Consider the following 25,157-nt stretch of genomic DNA (forward strand, 5'->3'; position numbering starts at 1 on the left):
AGCCAGTGCAGACTGCGATCCAAGACCAACGCAGCCTCGGGTATGCATACAACCCACTGCAAGGAACTTGAAACGTGCGAACTCTCCGCACATGACAAGACATTTGAGTAGACTATTGAGGACGAGTACGACCAGTCGCCATACAAATGGTAATGTCGAGACCGAAAAGGGGAAAAGACGGCTTGCTGCTGCATCGCGACTTGATTTGTGCCAGTCGTTTTGAATGATCCTGGGAATCTGCTGGCTTCGGTCCTGTGAGGCTCGAATTTGGTAGTGGATGTAACGGCTGGTTGTGTAGATCACGGGCTAGGATAAATGTGTGCACCCGGGATGTGGGAGGAGGTCGGCATGGTTGACTGCATGAGTCAGCATTGATACGATATACGGGATTCGAGCTGGCTGCCCGCTGAAGACGTGCATCGATGCAGCTTCCAGAAGCTTCGTATTTCATTGTTGTGATCTCAGATTGATGCGAGTTGCCGTGCAAGCGACTGGCTGGTAAATTCATGGCGATCTTTGCCCAGATAGCCGCCTTAAATGTGCATATAGTGATCCTAGGAGCCGCCTCACTGAGAGCCGCCGAAGCCGCCGCCGCAGCTCGGTACCCAAAGCAAGCAAATACGCGTGGTTTTGGATTGCTCATGCTTGCTTTTACATAAGCCCGTGTAGGCCACCAGCATCGTTCCTACGCTTGCATTCATCAACAGTAACAAGCTACAGGATGTAGCCCCGCTGTCTTGGACATAAGCGCTCATATCAATGAAGAAGTTGGACGTTGATGCGTTCGGAGGGAACCGAATGATTAACACGCCGTTGGTACATACTCTGGTGTCATGGGTAAGTTTTCAATTGTGTGTTTGTACCGTGCCCCACCTTAGCACGCGCCAACTCTTGGCATATGCATTCAATATTTTACTAGTACTTTGTATACAATCCGTTAGCCGCGATCACCGCTTCGCACCTCTCTAGTATCAATTTCAAAAGCTCCTGTAAGTAGCTCTCAGGTAGTTCATCCTAAGCCTTCTTTACCTATATCCGAATACGATTATAGCTAGGCTTTTTAGTAATACCGTATTTATCTTTAATATAGTCCTTTATCTAGTTCTAGTATATCTCTATCGGGTTTAGATCAAGGGAATAAGGTAGCTACTAGACTATATTAATACCCCTATCCGCAAGATCTATAATTATATTAATTACCGAGTAAGCGGGAGCGCCGTCCTATATTAATATAAGGTGTATACTAAGTCCCGTTAACAGAGTTATATCTAGCTATCGATAATAGGAATTATGTAGAATCGATATATCTCGGTAGTAATAGAACCCTAATCCTTTTCCTAGAATATTTCCGGTCCTTTCCTAAGGCCTAGGAAACAGCCCTAGAACATCTAGCCTTATTTACGGTAGTGTCGTTCGATAATACAGGTCGGGTCCTATTCTTCTCCTAGTTATCGTGCAACGTACTGTTTTCGATAGTATCCCCCTGTAATCTATGTCTCGTCGGTCTAAAGCACCTAAGCCTATTACTATAGTGTCTAGCTAACATGTTCGAGGGCCTAGGCGAGGCGCTTTTGTCGGTTAACTTCTGAGATAGGGGGCTTTCGGCGCGTAGTATGTCTCTTAAACCCGAGCCGGCAGAGGGTAGTTCGTATAACGTAAACTCCGAAAAGGGACTAGAAAAGGAGAATTAATAATTAGAGGAATAAGGCTCTACGGCCTTGCTGTGACGGGCTCACTGCGAATCAGGCACAGCCTGTCACACTTGCTTAGAACTAGTTATATATATAACGAGCTCTCCTTCTTACTTACGAGATAAAGTCCGAGGTCTACTAGATCTCTTAGCTACCTAGCTTGAAGAGGCCCTAATAGCCGTCTTAATCTAATTAAGAGAAAACGTTATAATAGTATAAATTTCGGCTTTCGATTTACTACCGTCGAAGTAAAGGGTTCGAATTCGTTAGCGATCGGCTTCCGTAAGGTGTTTAGTCCCTATTATAGTTACTGAAACGCGATAATAAGGACGCATTAACAGCAAGTTGGAATCAGAGGTGGAAGTACCTTTTCTTTAGTATGAGTAGGCTCGGCCAGGATTATTATAGCGTTGCCTTAGCAGTGGTCCACTGGTACTTGTAGGGGGGGGGACTTTGGCCTCATACCGTAGTACACTAGGGTCAGCTCGCAGTGCTGATACTGCTAATGTGAAGCGTCTTTTAGCTCCGCATAGTGTCATTTATCTGGCGTTCCCGGCTGGAATTACGGTTCATGTGTTCTCTCCCGTTTGGCCGTGACTTTATCTTCGGAGCCCGGGCCATAAAGATCGCATGTTGTTCCCGTCTCTGACTCGCTTTTGCAGCTATTGTCGGCAGACCGCCTCGTCGCCACAGTATGCCAGAGATCAAATGCGGCAGCGAGATGCAGCGCCAAACTGACGACTTGGACCGTCGTCACCTCGCTTAACCATTGGAGGTTGCGCTTCGGGTTGCAACCGGACTTAAGGTTACACTGGTTGCAGTGAGCTGCACTTTCTGTCATCATCTCAACGTAGTAACGAGTCAAAATGTAAAGTGAAACAGACGGGCGGCAGCCGCAAGAGGCAGGCTCGCGGAATCATTAAGACAAGGCGTGCGTATCCAAATTAAAAAGCGATATGGAGCCTCTAGATTTGCAAAAGTTTGTTGCAAATATATGAAGGTGCTTGCTTGCAAGTGTTGCTTGCAAGGGAAACATTTTGGAATTCGGAAACGTTACCTGAGGTAAAACTTAGGTTAATTAAGTTGGGCGCGGTCCAGATCGCCCTTTCCCAGGGTAGTGGTCATATTTTTTTGGTCCTTGGGTTCGGTTTGGTTGGGGTAACCACCCCCGTGCACGCAATTAATGCGTGATCATGCTACCTACTGTACAACGGAGAAGGTACGAAGTCACCTGAGGCACTCCACACGCTGTGTTTGCGGATATGCCAAGGTGTATATACATGTTACCAGCCGGAAAGGAATGCACATCCGGTAAGTTCCTCATGATAGTGGGGTTTCCTTTTTCTCTTATTTTTCTTACTTCCTTCGGCAATTCACTCGTGCGAACCCTTGGTCCATGGAACAGGGTAAATTCCATGCATTTGCTCGGCGCTGACCCGCTGATCTGGGTGCGGCGGCGTTGCATGAAACCTCCGGTAACGGTGATGAGCCAGCCAATGTCCACGGCTAATGTGTGGGCGCTACTCTGATAGTTGGACGGGGCATTTCTGTCGCAATGTCTCTCAGCTCCAGCCCATGCCCGTGCAACATTCAACAACATGTGGCCCAGCGCCGCAAAAAATGCCCCTGTCAAATCCCCCCTGGCGATCCTATTATACGACATCTCATGAGGCGCTCTGTCGGGTCCATCTGACGGTACTTGTGTAGTGAAGGCCTTTTGGGGATCAGATTGCGAACTGCGAACTATGAACTGAGCACAGTACGCAGCTGTTGTCCTCTGTTTTGACTGCAAGTTAACTGGGCAGATGTACAATCTGAAGGATTCCACAAGTTCATAAGCTTACCACTAAGGTTCAACCGCGAAATGGCATTCACGACATAGATCATGCATCTGCCCCGAGCCACACAAGCATACACACGCATACATGCACACAGTGACGTTAGGTTCATTAAGCGGTTCGGCGACGTCCCGTCTATATTCTGTCAGCAGACTGGTGCTGACTATGGATGTGATTTGACAGTTCCGAACCCTTGACAGAACTTATTTACTGTATGGGGACTTTTGCGAACAACCCCTGATCCCAACTCGCTCATGTTATCAGCCTCCCGAGTTCCGTCGCTACAGTACACGCATCGACGAGTCTGGCTGCGTTGTCGCGTGGCTTTGAGCTATCCCAAGTGGACACCTTCATTAAAAAAGCCACCGGGGCGCGCGGGTGCTCAACAACGGCCACTTGATGTGCCGCCCTGTCCTTGCCTGGACTGGACATGCCTCATCTGCCCTTGAGCCCTAGGGGACGGTGGGTTGTGCGGCTTGCGCAATGCTATGGATTTGACTTTGATCAACACTCGCGATGCCGGGATCTTGACGTCCTGCAAGCTGCAATGATCAGCTTCCTGCCAAGCTGGAAGCCGTCAGGGCCATTTCGTATCCCTGGCACTGCAGACGGACTTTGCCTATCTCGGGCCTCAATATTGCGCTCACGATTCGGCGCGCCAGTCAATGGATCCCAGATCTTCCGCATCCTCGTGGATGCTTGCAATGAATATCGATTATTGCCCGCTACGACGTGTGATCATGACAAGTCTAGCCGCTGTCGCCAGTGCTATCCCCGTCTGGCAGTCACACTAGCCTCTATATTCCGGATTTGAATATACAGGCCCTGGTCCCTATGGGTCTCATTTCAACTGTTATCTCCCCTGGGCCGGTGACTTCTCGGCTTGACCATTTCTCACCTGGATACGTATGTATAGTTTACCTATTACGGAAAGTTTACCTTGTTCCTTACTCAACGTCTGAATCGGAGATTTGAGCTGTCAACGTTTCCATCATCCCATGCCAGCCGCGTTCTTAGAGGCCTGGTTTTTCGCAGTATGTCTTGTGCTGAAGTTGAGACACTGGGTAGAGCACAGCTAGCATATATATCTTACAAGCTGCCACAGCCTGCCACAGCCGAAGGGCTCGTCTGAATTTCTACCCCACCGCTGTAACCGGCAGCTACCGGCTATACGTACCAGACAAGTGACTGCCAGAGAAACGCCGACCGGCTTATCCCGTCAAGCATCATCTCTTGCCTCATACTTTACCTATAGACACAGCGCATATCTCCACCTCTGCTACCACTTGCAAGGTTTCAGACGGTCCAGATTTCGATTCAGTACCGGCGGAAAGTCAGCTGTTAATCTAATAAGGTAGATCGTCGTTTGTGATGAGAGACTTTATGACCCGACCAGCGATAGGACGTTGGCAGGGACCAAAACCATAACACAGATGATAATACCACTCATGATCTAACACTCTCTGTAGAAATTAGTGTCGAGATTCGGGCTACTTTCACTTACCCTCCGTGATCCATACTGCCCAGGATGCACACGAGTAGCAAGCATGGTCAATCAAATGCAGTATATCCACACGGAGTTTTCCGTGCCCTGCTACTTTACCCGTTTCTTGCGAGTCGTTGAACCGTTTCGCTTTCCCCTTGGCCTCACTAACCGTTGGCTCTGCAACGAAGGATGAAAATTTTCTTAGTATTGAGTGCTTCAGCCTTGAGTATTCCGGCCTTTCGAAGCTGTGAAACTCGACCAGTACACAAGGTTTTAGTGCCTGCATGGTCGCAGCTGCCATTTCAGATGATGGATGGATGGGAAATTTCGACAAGGTACATGCACTCAAGTACCGCAGTAGCGGGCCCCTAAAAGCTGCGGGGCGTCACTTTGTTAAGCCACGTTTGAACTTTGAATGAGCTGGGGACCAGGGTCTTTCCCATGTGTGCGTCTGCTCATCAGACGGATTCCTCCTGCGAAGGAGGTGGGAAGAAAGATAAAAATACTTTTACCTTTGCTTCGTCCATGGCCGCTGCAGCAACACCGAGAAGAGATAGGCCGACCCACCAGCTTCCAGGGAAGATTCTCCGGATACGCCTCCGAGATTTCGTTATTACCCATCTACATAGTGCTAAGTGCAAACGAAGGAGCAGCTTTTTCAGTTCTACGTTTTCGACGTTGACGATGAGACGAGCAGCCGGCAACAAGACCGGCAATCCGATCTCTGGTACGTTTCAAGCTATTTTTTGCTCGTCGGTGATCTTACAATTCTCCTACTATGACATCTAATGCACACACACCTGGTCCATCTTCCATAATTCACCGGGGGCTTGCTGCTATGGATGGAGCCGTTTGGGTCCACCTGCTGCCGTCTACCTGCCGTCCACCTTGGCCAGCGTTCTCTGGTCAGAGCCATGCCTGTCAGGTCGTTCGAAACGACAAACCACATGCACCCGGCAGCGAGCGAATTGCCCGATTTACAGCCCCCCTCGTGGCGGCTCTCACCAATCGCCGCTAATCCAGGGAGCTGAAAGCACTAGGGTTTCCTAGCGGTCGGTGCCTACTACTGTCCGGAGTACATGACTGGCCCTGGCCTGCTGCTGCCGCCCTTTGAGTCTTTGGGCACCTCACACTCACACTTACTCACGCCCTCACAGCTTGGGAATTAAAATGGCGCCTCGGGAATCGCGCAGAAATTGGTTGCTTGGTTCCCAATGCACATCATGTTCCCGAACGGGCATGGTCGTCATGTCACAACCGATACAATGCCGACTCGACAGGCTTTTACCGTCCGTCCTGCGCTAATGTGCAGATACGGTACAAGACGCCTTGAGCTTCATCATACCCTATAGTAGAGGTGCATATTGCTAGGTTCCATCCCGCAACTACGGCTCAGTGCAAGCTCGGAGCATCTGCGACTGCCGGTGCCAGTGCCAGGCCCGCGTACGTCGAGTCAACCCTCATACGTATACACATTACATTGCACACTCATGTTTGGCCCAGGCCAATGACAACTGTTGAATTGACATTGGCGTTGCTACTGGGGGCGGTCCAAGCCTAGGGCTTGTCTTTGCTCTCTGTCTCTCTCTCTCTCTCTCTCTCCAGCTCTTCAGCCTAGCCAGTATGGACTAGCCGGCTGCCACCGTAAAGTGGCTGGCGACTCTGAGGACAAAGGAATGGGGGGCCGGACGGGTAGGTGGGTGGGTAGATGGGTAGATGTCAGTTGCCTGCTAGTCACGGCACAGCACCTTATTTTCGAGTGGTAGCCGATTCGCCATGGCATGGCCCGGCGTACTTCCTAGGTCCTTGGTTGGGGCCAGGGGTCCAGGATTCGCTAGTTTAGTGACTTGTCCGAGGTCACAACCAGGACGGCCCACCTCCGCTCGAAACACGTTAGCGATTTTGGTCGATGAACATCACTCACAGCCCTGCTCGGTTTTTCCCTTTGTTATTTGCAGGGATCATTGGAAGGATTCACCCCTCCAGATTATATTTCCGATTTCTGCTTTGGCGCACGGAGAGCCCCGGGGCGATGGACCAGGGCAGTTGTCGACTTGGTGCAAGTTGCAGGGTGCGAAGTACAGGGTGCTAGGTGAATAACCACCATGGCCATCCGCGAACCGATTAGACTGATGACTAGACATCTCCTCTCTCCTCAAATCACAGCCCAAGCCATATTTTCTCTTCTTTCGTCACCAAATCCTCCTGACGCAGGCACGCTGTTACCAAACGCTGCATCTGCGGCAAGTCCCCCCATCTTGTGTGTACATACCGGCCGCAGTCTGCCTGGCTTCCTGTTTAGGCAATCCTCTTTCCTTCACTCCATCTGCCTCTCTTTCGAAACTGGTTGTACTATCTTTAGCACGACGGACAAGTCAGCCTACTGACGACGGAGCCGCAACCGTAGATGCTGAAGTGCAACTGCGACCATCGTCCCAGCGCCCCCGGGCATTGCAACCCTACAGGCCTCTCATTAACGTCTGAAACCCTGCGGGACATTTGTGCGGTCAAACGACCAGACGGCAGCAGGAAACTAGGGACCATAGCGGCATTGGAGTAGCACAGCGCTGCCACACGCAACACCGCGAAGCGCTGCTCGTCAGCATCTCGAGTAGGAGACTGTTACCTGGTTTGCCTGGAACCAAGGGACTCGGGTTCTCGTGGCATTGGTACGAGGGTAGCTCCAGCCCACGCACGTTGCATAGCTGTGGCTGTAGCTCTGTCCCGCGGCGGGCAACAGCAACAGCTCAAATACTTGGTCACTCCCAAAGAGACAGCTGCAACACCGTTCTGCATGTTCCTTGACCGGCAACTCCCCAGCGTCCATTCCATTGGGGAGCCTGTGGAGACGCTATCCAATCAGGCTGCGGACTGTTGGAGTCTCAAATTCTCTACGATGGCAACGTCGTCGCACAATCCCTTTCCTCGATCCCCCAATCCTTCCACAAGGTCATACGACTCTTCGTCAGTCTCGTCAACAACCTCGCCGAAGCCGTCAGCCCAGTATCTCGGCAGCTTGATGAGCACAAGTGCGAGGTCGGGCGCTGCCCATGCGCCCCAGCCCATAGGCATCCCCCCTCTGCCTCCGGTTAGCCAGTCGGCCTTTCAGCCATATACCCCAGTGACGGCAACTTCGGTGATGGGACGTGACTCTCTGCCATCCAACGACTCGGTGGTCAGCACGCCGGGACTCTCCAATGCGCAGCTTTCGGCCAATGTCCAAGCACAGAAACGTGCTTATCGCCAAAGGCGCAAAGATCCCAGCTGCGATGCTTGCCGGGAGAGGAAGGTCAAGTGCGATGCTACCGAAACGACGAGTTGTTCCGAGTGCTCGAGCCGCAATGTCAAATGCCAATTTACCAAGGAGACGAACCGGCGCATGTCTTCCATCAAGCAGGTCCAGGATCTCGAGAAGCAGATCGACCGGGTGCGCCGAGAGAACAGCAGTCTGAGGCGCATGTTGAGCGAGAGAGATGGCCAGATGGACCTCGATGTGGAAAATGTCGATCAGTTACCGACTCACATACCAGAAATAGGCTCCGAACCCAAACGACGAAATCGCACGTTGCCGCATCAAGATCCAGCGAGGGCAAGAGCCAATATACGAACTTACTCCAAGGGACTACTAAAACCACCTGCGCAATATCGTCCCTCGGCAGTGTCGGTCTTATTTGAGCCGCCTCTGCCCCAGCTGCCGCCTAAAGCAGTGACGGAGAAGTTGCTGTATTCCTACTATGGCGCAGTGCACATCATGATGCCGTTATTACATTGGCCTACCTTACGGCATGAAGTCGACGAACTCTATCACGGAGGAAGCCTGCAGCGCGTCCCAACATCGTGGCTGTCCATGTTCTTTGCTGTTCTGGCAGCCGGCAGTCTCTTCAGCAGTGATCCTCATCCAGACCGCGCGTACCGTGCGGCCGAGTTTCTAGAATTGTCTAGAAACCTCACAGATCCTTGGAACAACGACTTTGTGCTTGACAACGCCCGAACATTGTTTCTCATCTCTCTGTGCTTGAACGAGCTGAACTTGAAGTCGGCATCTTGGTCGTGGTTAGCAACGGCTGTCAGAGCAGCTCAGGACATGAGTTTACACCTGGAAGCAGGGCCGCGTTCAAGAGTAGAGGCGGACATGCGTCGGAGAGTGTGGTGGGCCATCTACATCCTCGACCGGACCTTGTCCCTGGAACTGAGCCGACCATCCATGATCAACGACGCTGACTGCGACGTCAGCCTCCCTGAACCTATCGATGACCATTTCCTCCATTCCGAAGGTCCAGTACACCCCCTGAATGCGGACCCCCTGACCCACTCCCTTCACGTCATCATTAATGTAGTGCGATCATTCCATGCCATGACACAGGCTTTCACTTCTTCACCCATTCCGCCTACGCGGCTGTCGAGTTTTGACGCACATTTTGCGGCGTGCCAACGTGCCTTCCCCGCGGCCTGCGATCCCTCGAGCAACCTGCCGATTCCTCCTCACATGCTTACGCCCATCGCCTACCTCTTGAACGCTCGTCTGATGCTGCACCGACATAACCTCGCACCGACGTGCCCTCCCGATGTTCGCAGTGTTGCCATAGAACAGTGTATGCACACGGCGCTGGAGACGGCCCATCTGATCATGCGAACCAACGCTACTCTTGCCGATACTGCTACCGCACTGCTAACGACCCACATCTTCCGTTCGGCACTATTTCTGGTGCTGACGGGCTGCTACGACCAAGCGTCGACTTGCATTCGGGCTCTGAAGTCGATTGATGCCCGGCGAGACGTTGCGGTGCCCTGTGGTCGCTATATTTCCTTCTTTGTCTCGGCTGTGTCAAGCAAGCGAGCCGAATACTCGGCGCTCCTCTCGCGATCGTTTCCCACTCACGGATACCCTCCACCACATGTCACTGGCCAGGCCCTACAGGATCAACTTCTCAAAGATGAAGAACTCCTGGCGTACCTCAGCGTTGATCTGCAAGCTGGGGTAGAGACCGGCTGGATCTGGGCCGGGGCTGACCGCGACGTCGTGATGCCGGCCGCTCCAGCTGGTGGTGGCCTGACTCGAGCCGAGAACCGTACTGGACTTGCCGCCGAAGAAATACAAGAATGGGGCGGTTGGGACAGACTTGACAGTCTTCTCAGAGCAATACCGTCAGGATCAACGACACCGGTCGCTACTTACGCACCACATACGTTACCGCCCATGAAGATGGAACAGGGACCAAGTTCCATTCCTCGGAGTGGCACAGCCGGACCTGAAAGCGCAGGGAATAGTCCGAGACCAGGATCTTCTAAGCGCAACACTGAAAGAATCAGCATCGCCAACATCATCTAATGCCAGGATAATGGATGAATAATACTACATACACCCAGCACACGCATGTCTCCAGGAGACCACGACACTTACGAACGAACGAGCCGATTCAATACCCTCATTTCCCTATTTGGCTATGCCGAAAGATCGCTGTGGAGGTTACGTGATGCATTTACACTGTAGAATACTGTTGCAGCCTTAAGGTGTTATTAGACATCCGCACTGGAGGCAATGGGGGCGGGGGACGGGGTAGTCTTTGGGGAAAGCAAAAGAAAAACCAATTCGAAACACCTTGCGCCAATTTCTCATTTTCATTTCCGTTTTGTTTTCGCAGGCAATTCTGCTTCACGACGATACCAATTTCCTTAAACTTTCATCATTTGAGACTAGCGAACTTCAGTTTTCAGCGGCATTCTACTTCACGTTATAAGAAAGTGATCTCGAATACCCAGGGCCATTTTCTCAGCACTTCTCTTCGCGCCGCATGACCAAACGAAATCGACAATGTTTTTATCATGAACTTTTAATGTTTACATCGGATGTCAAAGACTGTTTCGACGGGCTTATTAAACTAGGGGGCAATCCTATGTCTTTTCTTTTTTTGGATATGGGACTGGCTGGTGGTTGGTCGGTCTGGGTCTGTCTTATGCATCTATCGCATTATGAGCTTGGGGCCAATACATCTGACTTTTTTCGGACTGGTTGCAGGCATGGGCAGCAATACCCCAAAGAACGGGAGGCTTGTTCTGATGATGTTACTGGATGAATGGAACGTTTTTATTAAACTGACGGCGGCGGCGATGGCGGCATTCATGAGCAAATGCAATGATCCAAGTTACAAGGCGAGGGAGAAACTAGATCTGCTTATGTAGTCAACGCATACCATTTTGCCAATGTGAAACCGCGGGGATTTCTGGTTCGTAGTGACCGGCTCGGTCTGGTGTGGAGTTTCAAAACAAGATACTCGTCACCGTCACATTCCCTAAACTGACTGTGTGTAAGTGTCGATGTTTGATTGCGTCAGAATCACTCTTTGTACGGGGGTGGCCTCTGCTCTACTATTTGTACAGAAAATTTCAGACATCATCCTGAGGACCGAGGGCCGTATACTACGTTTATTCGTTCCAGTAATTAGAAAGCCCACCGTACCCTACGAATATTTTTCTTCTCTGGTACTCGGCAGGCTACTTGTGTATAGCAATGAAGCGCTTTTCTGTCTCAGTACCGAAATGCGTCTCTTGCATACGTGCGTTTGCGCGCTTATGCCGACCATTGCTGGTACTAGCAGACAGATCCAGGAGCGATTCGTAAAATGCGTGGCGTGGTTTCGGATCATGATATTCAAGGCAGTTCTGTCAATCCCCGGCTTCTCCTAGCGCGGCTTCGTACGAAGACCGGAGGTTTCCCTTTATGAGTATGCTTGCGAAACGACAATTGCTTGAACACAGGTAAGAGGGCTATATTGGTGAGGCTGATGGGACTAGCACCCAAGAATATGCAGCTACGGAAGGGCTATCTGGACAGTTGGCCCCAAGGCCACACCAATTAACTACTGATAATATACTACATGGGACGGTCGTGTGAGGTAACAGATACATATAAGAGACAGAAGGAAAACGCATGCTTGATAGTCCACATCTGTCATTTCACACTTTCAGTTAGACGACAGGCTGCTGACCTTGCGTGTTGCATATTAGTAGCTCGAGCGGCGCTACCCGATACCGCACTTTCAGGAGACAATTCTGATCGTTACCGGGACAACCCAACCCAATTCGATATTGATAAGTCGAAGTCGAATCTCAACGAACAATTTAACACATAGTCGATCTTGATAAGTCGAAGTCTAATCTCAACCTTAACAATATAGCGTATAATGCATATATTTTCTTCGATAGGTGACTGTGTGGTATGTCTACGTCAAGGTACATATAGTGACTAACGACTCTAGAGAATGAGCATACAGGGATGGAATCCTCTCGGCCTGTTCCTGTTACATACTGATGCTCAATACTGCCTAGTTGTATTACACCAACCAGATGCCCATCTACCAGTGCTCGTTCATTCAATCAAACCTTCAGTCTTCATCCCCCGTCCCTGTAAGCGCTCCCGCCAAACCTTGCATGCGCCTCCCCAGTAAATCATCTGAGCTCTTAAGCCTAATAATGCTCTTCGATTTCGCCCCCAATCTCGCCCTGTCGCTCCTTTTCTTCCTATGAGTGCCATTCTCAGCAGCTTCAGGATTGTGCGAATTTCCGCTCTGTCCCGCGACCACCTCCTTCGCCTTGGACTCATCATTGACAGTTCGCACCCTTGACCTCGTCATACTCATCTCCAGTGGCCTATCCTCAGCATCGCTCGATTCGACGCGAAAGTGGTGTCTCGGCCTCCGCATCTGCTGCTCGTACTTCTCACGGTTCTCCGCCGCGTTGAGTAGGTCCGTGGCCCACAAGGCACAACGGTTGATGAGCTTCCACGCCGGCGGGTACACGGTCGGGAACTGGGTGAAGCCGTGGCTGATACCCGGAATGAGGACCACTTCCACGACGTCCTTCTCGTCGAAGTCGGAGATGTCGTCTAGGCCTTCTATGCCCTGGGATTTGCGCTGCGAGTAGTAGGCTTGCTTCACCTTGCGGAGGCGGCCAGCGAAGATGACGGTGTCGTCGACGAGAGGGTCGCGCTCGCCGGTTAGGAAATGCGTCTTGGGGAATTGTTGTAGGAGGATGTCAGGTGCGAGGATTGGAGATAATAAGTAGTCTTGCGAGAAATCCGGTCGGTTGTGCGGGCCGACGTAGAGGATGATCATCGCTCGCATCATCTCGGGCGTCAAGACACGATCGTTGAAGTACGAGATCATTGAGGCCATGGCAAGACGAGTCCGCATCGGCCCGGGCTTGTGCAAAATCGACTTGCCATTTTGATTTGTAGATGGTGGCGGTGTTACTTGAGCGTTGGCCCATGACTGGCGGTTGGCATGAGAGTACTCTGGGTGCGGACTCCGCACACCATTCTCGTCAACCACCGCTATTTCAGGGGATTGTTTTGCGGCTACATCGCTGGAAGACTTGGGGGTTCCATTTTGAGGCGGCGAATCATCCTCGTCATCAGACGGGTGCGGAGTACCCACAAGATCGTTGAACTGGTGACTTTTACGGCGCAGGTAGTCCTTGTTCGTCCCGCGCAACCTCCGATCTTGGACTAGTGACATCTGCTCGTCAGACATCCAGTTGCCAATATTCATGTCCAGTCCAGGATAGAGCAGTATGAGCCCATCGGGAACAGGAAGCTCCGTTTGGGTTAGACCGGGACGTTTCTTGGTTGTCCTGGTTTCGATGATCATCAATGTCATAGCTGTGGCGAGATTGCCGCCCGCACTGTCGCCAGTAACAACCACCTTGGGCATCTCGCGCCCAGACATGCCGACACATCGACCTTTGCTTTTGACGATAGTGGTGTAGACATCAAAACACTCATTCAGCGCATAGGGGTAAGGGAACTCGGGGGCCTTCTTGTAGTCCAGACTGAGGACCGGCAAACCGGTCTTTCCTGCCCACGCAAACAACTTGTCGTCGTTGCACCTCGGATCCATGGCAACGAAGCCACCACCCGGGATGTCGAGTATCATCTTGTTTATATGTTCAAGATCCGAAATGGGCCCGTCATAATAGAGCCACCCAGAGACAGGCTCCTTGTAATCGCTCATGCTTGGTCTCGGAATGCGAATAGCTCGGGGTGGCCAGCGAGTAAATCGGGGGCGGATCAAGTTCTGGAAGAATTGAAGATAAGGTGTCGTCCCCTTGTTCCAACTGACCCGCAAGTGCTCTACAGTGAGCATCCCTCTGACCCTCCGGACCTTCTCATCGGCTTGCTCCGCAGCCACCATGTAAAAGATGGAGAAAACCGTGCTCGCGATATCCCGCAGCCATTTCCTCTTGATCTTCATAGCTGTCCAAAATCCCGCATCCAGCGCAGTCAGTACCCATGTTGCTCGGAAGTATGCCGCGTCGTACATGTTGGCCATCGGCTCGGGGCTCGCCAGTCCTACCAAAGTGCTGAAGTTCCGAGCCGCGTACAAGTACATCATGGTGATGACGACGGTTTGCCACGTTGTGACCTTGGATGATAGCCTCGACAGGCGTCGGATGAGGGGAGGGCCATGCCGGTCACCTCTGCTGCCCATTAGCCAAGGAATTGACCTCAAAAAGAAACAAGACTTGCCTATATAAATAGGCCGACCAAAATGCCAAAACGGCGAGCACCTGAAGCCTCCGCGACTTGTTGGATGGTCTACCCAATACGTGGTCTATCATCTTTGTATACCAATTCACCCAAGGCACTAAGTGGGAACTATCATAACTATAAGGGAAAATATTCTCGGCGTCGACTTCGGCTTCGGCGGCGTTCGCATGCAATCCTTTTCTGTCGTTCAAACCCGTCCGAACTGCTGGCTTGGGAGCGAATTATCAGGTTGCGAGCATGGTTCCGGAAGCAATACGTGAGTCAGGGCATCGGGTTGATGGGGCGAGGGACAAGAGGCAGAATGGGGTGGGCAAAGACGAAGAAGTTGCGTCAATACCCAATGAGTTCCAGGCAAAGAGATATGGGCGGACGAGCTACGCAAGTCCGAGACCGAGAGGTTTAAGGTGCGGCATCACCGTGTGTGCCTGTCAGTGACCACATGGTCGGAGTAATCCATCAGAAAATTGTCGCTAGGCCTATTGGCTATTGGATGTCAGATGAAGCGGGCATTGACGGCATTCCTTCTGACGAATGCGGCTGACCTGACATGTGAAAGTCAAGAGATCGCAGAGGGTGACGTCCAATGAGATGCCGTCCCTTGCGATTGTGGCAGGGATCCACTAAAGCTGGGGCATACATCTTCACCCCGGATTCCAGTTGGCCCACATCACTGTTTCCTGGTTAGTGTTTGGTAAAGCCGACGACTTTTCTCATCATGGAGTTCGAGTTCGGGCTCACAATCATGGGTCTAACCCTGTGATATCCCTTTGCAACATTATGTAGAGCTATTGTCGCTTCCCTGTAACGCCAATGAGCTATCTTGAGCTGGTAACACCGCCATTAAGGGCTTTTGCTCCTTCGGTAGTGTTTCCAGCCGATGCGAGTCATGTCACTATCGCACTCCGTGTCCCCAGACTCCCCACGAAGCACCCGAATCATCGTTACCCCAGTACTTAGGCACATGGGCGCGACCGGCGTTCTCACACATTAAGTAGGCGCATAATTTACAAGTTCAGCAGGATGTTGTGAAACGAGGGCTACGGTACGAGTCTTGAGTGGGGGAGGTTCTTTAGAGGTGAGGATGGTGCAGGATCGGAACTCATTGAGTTTCACAGGAAACGTTGCGGTATGGACAAGAGCATCCAGGATAATACTCTAGATGAAGGAGCACGCCCCAATGTTGAATGTTTAAGAAGTCAGCAAGGTAGCCGTATTATTATGATGGCTGCCGTTGGTAGGAAGGACCCTCTAGTTGCGGAACACCATTCCAACTTGCATTGCGGTTTCTTCATGGGTTCCTGTCACCACTTGCGCAGCACCTGCCTTGATAAGAACTAACCAACAACATGACCGCTGGCAAGATACGACAAGCAATCTCATCACATCTCAATGGGAGAACCGGCATTTGGGGTGTTGTTCCTTTTCCCCGCGAACTTTTTGCTACCTCCGTCTCCAGGCGCACCCACAGCTATGATGCGCCAAAACCATAGCTCCCCGGCCCGTGGCAGGAATAAAACACTGGTTAACTCCAACGCCGAGTCGGCCGGGGGCACGATTTGCAAATATGTAACCACACCTGACAATACCCACGGCCACCGAGACATTTTGCTAAGCCTCAAGAGCGATGATGTCGAATCTGTGACTAGTCGCGACGACGCTGGCAACACAGGTGGCTGCCATGCCGCCGGCTATGATGGGACGACGACGCAACAACAGCATACTAAAGTGATGGAAATTGCGGCAGCGTTCGAGACCATCCACAGGATCAGCGGCAGCACTGAAGAGGAGGTCATTGAAGTCCCCGAAGTCCCTTCCGTCTGGTATGGGCACTTGGCTCTGTTGACGGCATAGGAACCGCCCATCAAGAAAGCCTACACCTATGCACGCGCCGCCCGGTGCTTCTCCCGAGTCGAGAAGGCCCATACCTTGAACAGACTCCGAGAAGCCATCGAGGGCGGAGAAAACGGAGAGGAGGTCGGCTCACTTCTATGCGCGGCTGTTGACTGCGTCATCCTGGTCTTTTCCCACCTGCCCGACCAACACACCAGGCATATCCAAGTGAAAGAGACAAAGAATATTCTGTGGTAATTTCGGGTTGCAACCGGCTTTTCCTGCATGGGATGGGAATTCGTAGTACTTGGGACTCACTGTTAATTTTGGAGTAGGAGGTCAGTGTATGTTATCCTGGGAAACAACGGATAAATGGCCGTAATCATTATAATGTTCATTCAAGACCGCCTTCACTATGAACCTTCCGCCCTCTTAGAGGCAAATTCGGAACTACTCCGCGGTATTAACCGCCGCCAGACAGGGGGCAGCATAAAACCGGAACATGGAGCAAGTAATCAGCAAGACCCATACAAGAAAAAGAAGAAGAGAAACGAAAACGGTAATGAAAACCTTTCCTGTCATCATAAGCTCAAGGGAATAAAGACAAAAAAAACAAACTTGTTAACATGCCGATCATGGCCTGTTGTAGACCACGTATTTCATCAGTAACGACTGTTTCCAAGTTATGGCGCTGACTCGGCGAGTATTGATTGAACTGCATGGCATATCATATTTTATGACCTGATACATTGCATTTTGGCACCTATTCCTCACTTCGTCAAAGGATGGTCAGGTGTGATTGGTGGGATGTTGGAGAGTGTTATGGTGGGGGCAGGGGTGATATGGCGAGAATGTAGCCTGCGGTAGACTTTCGATACCTCGGAATTTGATGTCCGCCCAGTCATTGCAACCTGAGATTTTCTGTGCTTGCTTGGATCTGATTTTCAAATACCGCACATTGCATATTGGCATGTGATGAGAAAGGATGAGGGTTTACTTGACATTTGAGTCCACTCGAGTCAACATAAAAATGCCGATGTCGGACGTTGACCTCTTATCGATAATGCAACCCGTGGAGTCATTTTATGCCGCGCGCATCCCATCGTAAAGAAGTTTGCCTACTCTCGCAATCCCCATAGTTCATTGCGCACCCTGTCACCGCCGTCCCCAATATCCCTCAATGGCTTTCCGACTCTCAGCGCGGCGCCTAGCAGCGACCAGCGCCCGAAGCCTGTCATCACAAGCGACAGCGACGTCGAGCCTCGCCCAACATGGGCAATCGACCATCGCGGCGCTCCCGAACCCGGACCCGGCAGATGACTCTCCGAGCGCCGCTATGGTGAAAGAGCACGCGAAATACATGCTGGCTACGTACGCCCGGCCGCCTCCTGTGTTCGTTAGGGGTGAGGGCTCGTACTTGTGGGATTTGGAGAATCGCAAGTACTTGGATTTCACGTCAGGGGTTGCTGTCAATGGACTGGGGCATTGCGATCCGGGGTTGACGAAGGTGCTTGCCGATCAGGTTAGTCGAACGATTTCCCTACACGCTGTGGTGTACACGTTGAGCCAATTGATCCTACTTGGTCTCATTATGGAAAAGTGTACTCGGTAGCAATTTACGAGAGCCTTCGGAGCTCCGAAAGGTGAACTGTACTGACCCATCTCAGGCCAAGACATTATGGCACGCCTCGAACCTGTACTACAACCCCTGGACCGGAGCCCTTTCGCAATTGCTCGTCGAGAAGACTCTTGAGTCAGGGGCAATGCACGATGCCGCGACCGTTTTTGTTTGCAACTCCGGCTCGGAAGCCAACGAAGCCGCCATCAAGTTCTCCCGCAAGGTCAGCAAGGTGCTTGAGCCTTCTGGAACCAAATACGAGTTCGTCTCTTTCCACAACTCTTTCCATGGTCGCACTATGGGGAGTCTGTCTGCAACGCCGAACCCCAAATACCAAGATCCGTTCTCGCCGATGCTGCCGGGCTTCAAATACGGAACATACAATGATATTGCTGCGATCAACGAGCTCGTTAACGAGAAGACTTGTGGTGTCATCGTTGAACCGATCCAAGGCGAGGGTGGTGTGAATGTTGCTAGCGATGACTTCTTGATTGCGCTAGCCAAGCGCTGCCGCGAAGTCGGTGCCGTTCTCACGTACGATGAGATCCAGTGTGGCATGGCCCGCACGGGAACGCTCTGGGCTCACGGTCATCTGCCAAAGGAGGCACATCCAGACATCATCACCACCGCCAAAGCACTTGGTAACGGTTTCCCCATTGGCGCGACGATAGTGAATGGCCATGTCAGTCAAAAGATCAAAATTGGTGACCACGGCACGACCTTCGGTGGCAACCCCATGGCCTCTCGACTTGCACATTACGTCGTGTCCCGACTAGCAGATCCTGCACTGCAAAAGGAGGTCGTCGAGAAGTCCAGTATCTTGGTCCAAAAGTTTGATCAGATGCGCCAGCGTTTCCCCGACCTGATCAAAGAGGTTCGCGGCCGAGGTCTGATTCTTGGTCTGCAGTTGACCCAAGACCCCACCCCTATTGTCAAGGCCGCTCGTGAGAGAGGACTGTTAGTCATCACTTGCGGTACTAATACCTTGAGGTTCGTCCCTCCGTTGACTATCAGCGTTGAAGAAATAGAAAGCGGCTGTAGCATATTGGAGGAAGCTATCGCATCAACTCTATAGTACTGGGTCTAAGCATGAACAGGGGGCACTTGCGGGGCACTCGCATGGCACTGGCGTTGAATGCGTTCAGAACTTGGTGGATTCGCATCATGTTTAGCGAGGGCGAATTGTCGAATGTTCATTTCAATATACCACAATGCATGAAAAACTGCTCTGGGTCATTGGTATCGCCTTGGACTTTTGTGTTTTGGCTACATTTATAACTAGCACCTTTTCGTGAACAGATTGTACTACCGGCCAACACCGTCTACCTACTTTATCTACCCTCCAATCCATCAATCAAGCAATCAACCTCCTCAAGCACGCCCCGCCTTCGGCGTGCAATCCTTGTAGCTCACATGCAAACACTTCTGCGTCCCCCCACCCTCCTAGTACACGACCCGATCTAATGCCGCAGACGTAGGTCGTCCAACCGCGCCCCTTCTCTTGGAATTTGCGGGCCTTGGCCAGACATGGGCCGTCCACGTCTTCTAGCCGCGTTGTGAACTCGACCGCCGTGTCGGCGCTGCTTAGAATTGTGGATGATTATTAATGATCCCGCGTACAGTAGCCTCGGGCGGAGTGACCGCAAGGCCGGAGTTTGATGTAGGAGTGGGACATAGTGTTTTGTGAGACTTCGATGTGTCGATGTCAGTACGTTGTTCGAGGATGATTGACTCAGGAACGAGGAATCACGGGTTTCGTGGGTTCCTGATTAGGAACTGTTGGGTTTCAGTGTGGGAGTCGCGTATTGAGAGGGAGATGGGGGCTGCTAAACGAACGCATTGGGAGCTGTTCATTTATGGCAGAAGTAATTACTCGAGACTCTCCCCATAGTATCCCCGGCTCTTGGTGAATTTCTCCTTTATACCGAAAACAATCACGAAGTGAAAGCACTTTGGATTGTGTAGTGAATCATGTTTCGGAGAGCCAGGGTCGCAACTCAATCGCTGGCCAAAGAAAACATATTTTCTGTGTAAGGGACAGGTCAAGGAAAATTGATGTAAATTGAGAATATAAACGACAAGCTATCTGTATGGTATCTCGTAAATTCTTCCTAGCCCCCCTTTTCCTAGAACATGCGAGGGCCTTGCTGCACAAAGTTGAAAAATGACGGAAGAAAAGAAAATGGTAGAAAGAAGACAACCGGCACATAGAAGGTGTTGAACGATCTATGCCATTCCAGCAGTTGTCGCAGCGAACGCTGCTGCTTCGTTTGCATCGGAGCCATAGGTCAAGTGAGGTGTCAGGATGAGAGTGCCACCGTCGCAGATGTTGTCTCCTGTATGACAGATGACCTTAGTCTGATCCGCAGAGACACCCTTGACAGCATCGCCGTTGTCTGTGATGTACATGTCAGTAACGCGGTTTGAAGGGTTGTAAGTGGTGCGGCATACTTGGATCTCCAAAGATGACAGCCGATGAAACTTTCTGGGCTGTGGCGGTTGGAAGCTGCTGTGCGGCGTTGTGTACAAGCTGCCCGCCTTGGGAGTAACCAGCCATGACAACTTTTGTGTTGGGGCAATCTTGCATGGCTTGCTGGACGAGTTGAGCCCTGGGTGTACATTAGCTCTCGTGGGTCTCATCATCTAAGATGGTGACTTCGCATACATCAACTTGCTTCCGTTGGCATCACCCCCCGCGAGGAAGCCTGGTATATCGGCCGGATAGTCAACGCCTTGGACGGCTAGGTCACCACCAACCATTTTCGACAGTGCCTGGAAGAAAGGGGGACCGGCGAGTGTTCCAACATTTCCAGACTCTGTTGTTCCTCTGGCGAAGATTACTGTCATTCCCTTGCAGTCTTTAACCTGCAAGTCATTCTGGATAGAGCTGGCGAGACTTTGCTGCCGTACTTCGACTGGAGATCCGATGGCACTGCCAACCAGGGCAAATAGGAATCCTGCGTTAAGACTGATCATGGTGTTCAACTAAAGCGAGAAGAAGAGGAAGTAGAAGGAAAACACAGTTTGATAGAGATGCTGCTCGTAGCGGTTGGTATAATGGGGTAATATGGTTGAGATGAGTAAAATATATATACGTTGGCCAACTTTTCCCAAGCCTACCAGAACTTTCATTGACATCTATGCAATCAAGAGGTTCCTCGAATGACGTTCAAGACGAAAACCCTGCGTATTCTAGGAACTTCTTGACGAAGGAAGAAACTCCCCACTTAAACCCGCGACAGTGACCCTAAAAGGAAATATCAGTGGTGGCTTGGTGGTGCGATACGCCGAGGCCCTTGAATGCATTAATAATCGAGACCAAAGATTTGAAAATGTGTAGGACTTGACCGCACCGCACCGCACCGCCAGGTTAGTCGCATACGAAATCGTGCTCAAGACCCAAGGATGTGCTTTCGAAGCTCTAAAGCAAGTTTAGACGGATCGGAAGATCGGAGACACGATTGGGTGTTGTGAGAAGGGATCCCTAGTAAGTCACAGCCTCTTCGAAACGCACTGGAACCGCCAAGGATTTTCAGCATGCTGCCATGATCTTGAAGTCGGGACGAAAAGCTCGGAAGTTCAGTCTGAATTTCTTTCGGACGAGTCTCTCAAATCTTCATCTGTACGACGGATCGCATCATAGACCATAAAGAGTAATTCTTTTTGCCATGCTCGTCTTGATTGGGGGAGATTGCCTAGGGCAGTCTAATGGTTCGGAGAGAGGGTTGAGTTTAAAGCGCAACGACAAGATGAAGTCTTCGACTAAAGAAAGTTACAGTAATACGAACCCCAATACGAACCCCAATACGAAAAAGTATGACGTAGAATTTTCAGGCAGTGCTGACTCGGACCTCACGAATACACACACATGGCGGCGAAGGGAAAGACACCCTGGAAACGACCCATAAACCTCGGCCTGAGGCTGAAGGCAACTACTTCCCTTCCTGATCAGTATTTCGGCAAATATATGACGTTCGTTTAGTCGTCTGGTATTGCGTCTGCACTGCTGCTTACATCCGGAAAATTACGAGCACCTCGTTGATTCGCTAAGAAATCCAGGGGCGAAGTGTATCCGGACGATTGAGATGTATCATTACCGCCGTCATCTCCCTTGACGTTGCAGCCTCGGGTATGCAGGCACCGTAAACGCTTAGAGTGTGCCCAAAGTGTTGTTGCATCCTGCATCTCCGCTTACCCTCATTGACTTTATTACCCGGGAGATGGGAAGTCTATCCTATAGACCCATAGCGCGGTTGAAGCTGGGCTTGCCACCAATTTCCTGGTTTGCGTCCGAGTCAGTTCCTTCTTTCAACCGCAAATGATAAACTAGGAGCACTGGCTGAGGAATCTCACTGTAACGCCCATCTGGCATTATAGAAGAAGGCTTTGGACCGAGAAGCCCTTTAAGTTGGCAACTGACTGGCCAAGAGTGGGTGTCCCAGAGCATTACCTGAAGCCAGCAACAGTTCGCTGCAACTCACAACACCTTCTGGACCTGGCTAAGCTTTCTATCATTTTCGGTAGCACAGGTCTGGATAGCCTAGCCTTGTCATGTACATCACCATCAACGTCTGCGTGGAAGAGCAAGCTGCCTTCGCGTCTGTTTTCCCAACGTAATGGTGCGGCGTATCTTAGACCGTTGCTGATGTGAAGCTGCTCATTTTCCCCTAGTTTAATATGTTGGAGAACGCCCGAGATCTGCCTGACTGCCTTGGTGATGCGGCCACCGTGTATCCTGCAGGCATTTTAGCCCCGAGAAATTGGGCTAAGCTATCAATATTGAACATATCCATATTGGCGGGAATCGCTTATATCTTGGAATGTAACATTCCCCAAGCGAATAATTCGTTCTGCGGCTTACGCCCTGCGGGGGAATATCGACGATGGCTGGAGTCGTTCCGAAGGTCTCTTTGCCTTTGACAGGGAAAAATGCGGCGACCCAGTGGAATAAAGAGCCACAAAGACTTCAAGCCAGACGTCCTTGGGCTCGAATCGATACTACATTCACAGAAAATCCATCCACTGGCAGGGCGAGGAAATACAATGCTTCGACACGCCTTCGTATCATTCCTGCTGACTGCTACAGGAGTAGCAGCGCAGAACTCGACCACTAGCTACGACTATGTTGTGGTTGGTTCTGGTCCTGGAGGAGCACCCCTCGCCGCCAACCTGGCTCGAGCTGGTCACTCGGTTTTGTTGCTTGAAGCCGGAGACGACCAAGCAAACAACCCCAACATCTCACAGATCGCCAATTTCAACCCCGCAGCAAGCGACGAAACGACGCGTTGGGACTTTTGGACAAAGCATTCCGACGATCCGGAGCGTGAGCTGAAGTATGAACACATGGTTTGGCGCCAAAAGGACGGTTCATTTTACACTGGTCTTGACCCTCCGGCTGGCGCTGAGCAGCTCGGCATCTGGTATCCTCGAACAGGGACACTTGGCGGTTGCGCCATGCACAATGGAGGCGTGTGTTCACTTCCTTCAGATGACGACTGGAATGATATTGCCAAATTGACTGGCGATAAATCTTGGAAAGCAGAGAACATGAGAAAGCACTTCGTCAAATTGGAGAAGAACGAATATCTTGAGCCAGGGGCGCCGGGACATGGTTTCGATGGATGGGTTAGCACGATCCTCGCCGGAACAGACTGGGCCACCGAAGACGTGGACGTCACAACCATAATGAAAAAGATCGTTAACGCCACTGGCGGTGACCCGTCCCAGCTTCCAGAACTGGCTAAGAAGGATGTGAACGCACCGGACCCCAACAGGGACCAAGACACAGGTGTCAACGGCATGGCAATTCACGCAACGAGCCAGGGCCTCCGATCAGGAACTAATAGTTATTTGAAGGCTACTCTGGCTGACGCAGCCAAATATCCCCTGACTATCCAGCTTGAGTCATTGGCAACCAAGATTCTCTTCAGCAAGGGCACTGCGGAGCCGAAAGCAATCGGCGTCGAATACCTCAAAGGCAAATCCTTGTATAGCGGAGATCCGCGCTACAAGGCAAGTGCCAAGGGACCCGTCGGGCAGGTCTTCGCAAAGAAGGAGGTCATCATCGCTGGCGGAGCATTCAACTCGCCGCAGATCCTCAAATTGAGCGGCATTGGCCCTGCTGCTGAACTCAAGAAGTTCAACATCCCTGTCGTCAAAGACCTCCCCGGAGTCGGCGAGAACCTTGCGGACAACTACGAAGGCTATGTTCTGGGGCTGGCTGACAAGCCGCTGACTGGACTATCCATGACATCCGTTTCAGTATTCCTCAAGACTCCAACGGCTCCCAAGCACCGTAACATACGTAGGTCACCTCCCCAAGATGATGAATATTCTCCTATTTCGCTAGGGGCCCTTGTTATTTTTGAAAAGGGGCTACCCCGCCTCAAATAATCCAAGTGCATAACTGACCAACACGTTTACTCCAGACGCCTGGTGCGGTCCCCTCTCCTTTGAGGGCTTCTGGCCCGGCTTCCCCCACGAATACGGCCCGACCGAGTGGGAATGCCCCTTTGTGCACATGAACCCAAGGAGCCAGGCGGGTTATGTGCACCTCAAGAGCGCCGACCCGCGAGACACCCCCGACATCAACCTCAAGTTCTTCGAGACCGGGGAAGACAAGGATCTCACCGAGATGCTGGATGCCGTCAAGACATTCCGCAAGGCGTTTCAGAGCGTGACGGCGCCCATTGGCCCCTTCGATGAGCTGCACCCATGTCCAGGGAAGAACCAGGATTGCTCCGATGCCGCCATTAAGGAAACGCTGAAGTTGCAGGCGCATAGTCATCATGCGACTAGTACGTGTGCTATTGGGGCTGCTGATGATGAGATGGCAGTGCTAGACTCGGAGTTTAGGGTTCGGGGAGTGAAGAATCTGAGGGTTGTGGATGCCTCGGCTTTTCCCAAGGTACCGGGGGCATTTCCGGTTTGTCCGACTTTCATGATTAGTGAGAAGGCTTCAGAGGTTATTTTGGCGGCTGCCAAAGCTTGAATGGACAGGTGAGGCAAGTGAAACGTTTCATATATATGCAAAGCTTGGGATGGCTTGAAGTAGCATCTACATACATTGCCAAACGCACACTTATGATTTATGCTAGTATACACGTGTGTTTCTATATTTGACTCCTATGTTATGAGACAGGCTCTCAAA

At 51.3% G+C, this 25,157-nt stretch overlaps 7 protein-coding genes across 7 annotated transcripts; 4 read left to right on the forward strand and 3 right to left on the reverse strand.

The window, feature by feature from the left end:
• Positions 1-2,253: 2,253 nt before the first annotated feature.
• BCR38DRAFT_490816 (uncharacterized protein) lies at positions 2,254-3,354 on the reverse strand (the record flags this gene model as incomplete). The annotated part of the gene is made up of 2 exons (XM_040864572.1): positions 2,254-2,502; positions 3,052-3,354. 2 exons carry the CDS (start codon positions 3,352-3,354, stop codon positions 2,254-2,256), a joined length of 552 nt encoding a protein of 183 aa, XP_040710007.1.
• A 4,455-nt stretch (positions 3,355-7,809) lies between these two features.
• On the forward strand, positions 7,810-10,344 carry BCR38DRAFT_356200 (fungal-specific transcription factor domain-containing protein; the record flags this gene model as incomplete). Its single annotated transcript, XM_040857009.1, has 1 exon — positions 7,810-10,344. The coding sequence occupies one exon, from the start codon at positions 7,810-7,812 to the stop codon at positions 10,342-10,344; it is 2,535 nt and encodes an 844-aa protein (XP_040710008.1).
• Positions 10,345-12,198: 1,854 nt separating this feature from the next.
• Positions 12,199-14,630, reverse strand: BCR38DRAFT_402835 (Alpha/Beta hydrolase protein; the record flags this gene model as incomplete). The annotated part of the gene is made up of 2 exons (XM_040857778.1): positions 12,199-14,489; positions 14,530-14,630. The coding sequence occupies 2 exons, from the start codon at positions 14,628-14,630 to the stop codon at positions 12,398-12,400; spliced, it is 2,193 nt and encodes a 730-aa protein (XP_040710009.1). The 3' UTR covers positions 12,199-12,397.
• A 1,318-nt stretch (positions 14,631-15,948) lies between these two features.
• Positions 15,949-16,410, forward strand: BCR38DRAFT_414677 (uncharacterized protein; the record flags this gene model as incomplete). The annotated part of the gene is made up of 1 exon (XM_040858957.1): positions 15,949-16,410. One exon carries the CDS (start codon positions 15,949-15,951, stop codon positions 16,408-16,410), a length of 462 nt encoding a protein of 153 aa, XP_040710010.1.
• A 1,159-nt stretch (positions 16,411-17,569) lies between these two features.
• Positions 17,570-19,082, forward strand: BCR38DRAFT_414678 (pyridoxal phosphate-dependent transferase; the record flags this gene model as incomplete). Its single annotated transcript, XM_040858958.1, has 2 exons — positions 17,570-17,911; positions 18,057-19,082. 2 exons carry the CDS (start codon positions 17,570-17,572, stop codon positions 19,080-19,082), a joined length of 1,368 nt encoding a protein of 455 aa, XP_040710011.1.
• Positions 19,083-20,233: 1,151 nt separating this feature from the next.
• Positions 20,234-20,983, reverse strand: BCR38DRAFT_490821 (cutinase; the record flags this gene model as incomplete). The annotated part of the gene is made up of 3 exons (XM_040864573.1): positions 20,234-20,403; positions 20,459-20,616; positions 20,673-20,983. 3 exons carry the CDS (start codon positions 20,981-20,983, stop codon positions 20,234-20,236), a joined length of 639 nt encoding a protein of 212 aa, XP_040710012.1.
• A 2,067-nt stretch (positions 20,984-23,050) lies between these two features.
• On the forward strand, positions 23,051-24,998 carry BCR38DRAFT_356106 (uncharacterized protein; the record flags this gene model as incomplete). Its single annotated transcript, XM_040857003.1, has 2 exons — positions 23,051-24,311; positions 24,436-24,998. 2 exons carry the CDS (start codon positions 23,051-23,053, stop codon positions 24,996-24,998), a joined length of 1,824 nt encoding a protein of 607 aa, XP_040710013.1.
• Positions 24,999-25,157: the final 159 nt, after the last annotated feature.

The sequence above is a fragment of the Pseudomassariella vexata genome (genome assembly GCF_002105095.1).
Source record: "Pseudomassariella vexata strain CBS 129021 chromosome Unknown BCR38scaffold_24, whole genome shotgun sequence".
In the NCBI taxonomy this organism is placed as follows: Eukaryota; Fungi; Ascomycota; class Sordariomycetes; order Amphisphaeriales; family Pseudomassariaceae; genus Pseudomassariella; species Pseudomassariella vexata.